Source organism: Buceros rhinoceros, unplaced genomic scaffold (genome assembly GCF_000710305.1).
Source record: "Buceros rhinoceros silvestris isolate BGI_N320 unplaced genomic scaffold, ASM71030v1 scaffold33836, whole genome shotgun sequence".
NCBI lineage: Eukaryota > Metazoa > Chordata > Aves > Bucerotiformes > Bucerotidae > Buceros > Buceros rhinoceros.
This window is the reverse complement of record NW_010416323.1, coordinates 3,226-5,166: the sequence shown is the minus strand read 5'-3', so window position 1 is coordinate 5,166 and position 1,941 is coordinate 3,226. Positions and strand designations below refer to the sequence as shown.

General features: G+C 49.0%; 1 protein-coding gene across 1 annotated transcript in view; it reads right to left on the bottom strand.

Annotated features, from left to right (window-relative positions):
• Window positions 1–1,383: 1,383 nt before the first annotated feature.
• The window catches only part of NDUFB9 (NADH dehydrogenase (ubiquinone) 1 beta subcomplex, 9, 22kDa), a 3,475-nt gene continuing 2,917 nt past the window's right edge, over window positions 1,384–1,941 (bottom strand). The window contains exon 3 of the mRNA XM_010137766.1: window positions 1,384–1,577. Coding sequence (XP_010136068.1) covers window positions 1,446–1,577 — 132 coding nt within the window. The 3' untranslated portion in view covers window positions 1,384–1,445. The remainder of the gene's footprint in view (window positions 1,578–1,941) is intronic.

Below are 1,941 nucleotides of genomic sequence, written 5' to 3'. Positions count from 1 at the left end.
GTAGAAAAAAAAAGTGCTTGGTTGGTTGGTTGGCTGGGGTGAGGGAGGGGGGGAGCTAACAGACGGGTGGACTAGGGCACACCTCGAGTCCTGCTGCCTTTGGACTGGCAGAGCAGGGCAAACAGATCCTGCTTCCTGGCAGGAACGAAAGCCTCAGCAGTGGAATACATGAAGCTGTTTCTCTGGGGTTTTATGGATGGGCTCCTTTGGGGTGGTGCTGGGGTTTAAGATGTAAAATTCAGGCCGAGGTTTACTGAAGAGAGCCACATAAAATTCTGAAGAAAACCCAACCAGATCAAAGCCTTTTCTTATACCAGAGCTAAACGTTTAGTCCTTAAACCAGCTGAAGTTAGTGCCTTTGCTATCTCGTTAGTCTCAAGTTGGAGTTCATGGAAAAAAACCAGCCCTTAGGGTTAAAAATGATACAATCGAGTACTTTCTGTAGTGTGGAAGTCCGATGAGGTAACCCACATCTCCCAGCTAGCCCCGAAAACAGACCAGCGGAAGAGCCAGGAAGGTTTCCCGACGAGCTTTACTAGGTGGCCAGATCCCACCTATTCTCTTATGGGGCGGTTAGTGGAAAAATTCCCCGTGTCTTACACTCATGCTTTGAGAACGTGGCCAGAACCAACAGCTTTTTGAACCCAGTTCATGGTATCACGCTGCTGCTGGAACTGCGTGACTCACACGCAAGCCATGTTCCTCAGCAGGCCCCTTGTTTTAGCCGCTACAGCCCAGTAGTTAGCGGGGGTTCAGTTCACAAGGATGAACTTCATTCTGTGCTCCTCAGCAATGCTGTCCCTGCCAGCGTGACCTTGTGAGGGTTTATGTCTTGTGAGATTTGATACCGAAGAAACACAGCGAAGAACCTAACGAGGAGGGGAGGGAGGGCAAGAAGTCTCTATCCCTAAGGCTAGAAACACCCTCATTCCAAGAGCGACCACAGCCCAGGTCTGTTACTCTCAAGTCTCGTGAAACTGCGGCTTCATGCCATGCCTGTACTCGGTATCGGATTCCAAGTTACGGCACTGATGCAAATCATTTTCATCCACTCTCTCAGGCCCCCTCCCTCCCACCTTCCCGTATTATGTGGCAAATATTGTCAGTCTCGTAGCTGAGTTTTCTAACTCTTCCTGTGTGAGCTGCAGCAGGACTTGCTCTGGTGTCAGCCCCCTTCCTCACAGGCTCAGGTGGACAGTGCAGATGTTCACAGCTGCCTGCTGTGCGCTGCTCACACTGGCAGTGAAGCGTGTGCATGCCCCCGAAGAACAGTACGTCAGAGAAACACCGTCTCCACTGCTGTACGTGCCTTTATTTTGTAGTATTTTACTTTGTATGACTTTATCAATAGTACTTCTGAACTACTGAAGAGCAGCACGTGGCCACTGACACGCTGACTGCCTACACCGAGCAGACCGCTTCAATCCTCACATGAAATAATGCTTTTACATGGGAATTTCACGAGGTCTTGTCACATAATGCCACCACAGTGGTGGCAGGTGCCCTTCCTTGCGAGCTGGAGGCAGAGCTTCAGTTTTTGGACCATCAGCTGGAGTTTCTTCTTCTAACTGTTTAATCTAGAAGACAAGACAGAGAATTGCTTGAGGACACAGATACACATTTCCATGATGCAGTTAGTGCCCAGGCAGGAGGCAGAGCTGGCCCCGGTTTCAGAAGGTAAGAACCAGCAGTAACACAGACAGATCTCACATTTCCCAGTACTCACTCAATGAGCTTGCAGTGATGACTAGGTAATTTACCTAATTAGGAAGGAATTTTCAGAAGTAAAAGGTAATTTACTAGAGAAATTCCACTTAAAAGGTCATTATTTCCAGGTAATTCATGTCTGCTGTGGCTAGATGAAACAGAACAGAGGTCTCGTGCTGCTTTGAACGCTGCCAGATAAGGGCAAGGCCTGAAACGCTGCTGTTCCTGGCCTCG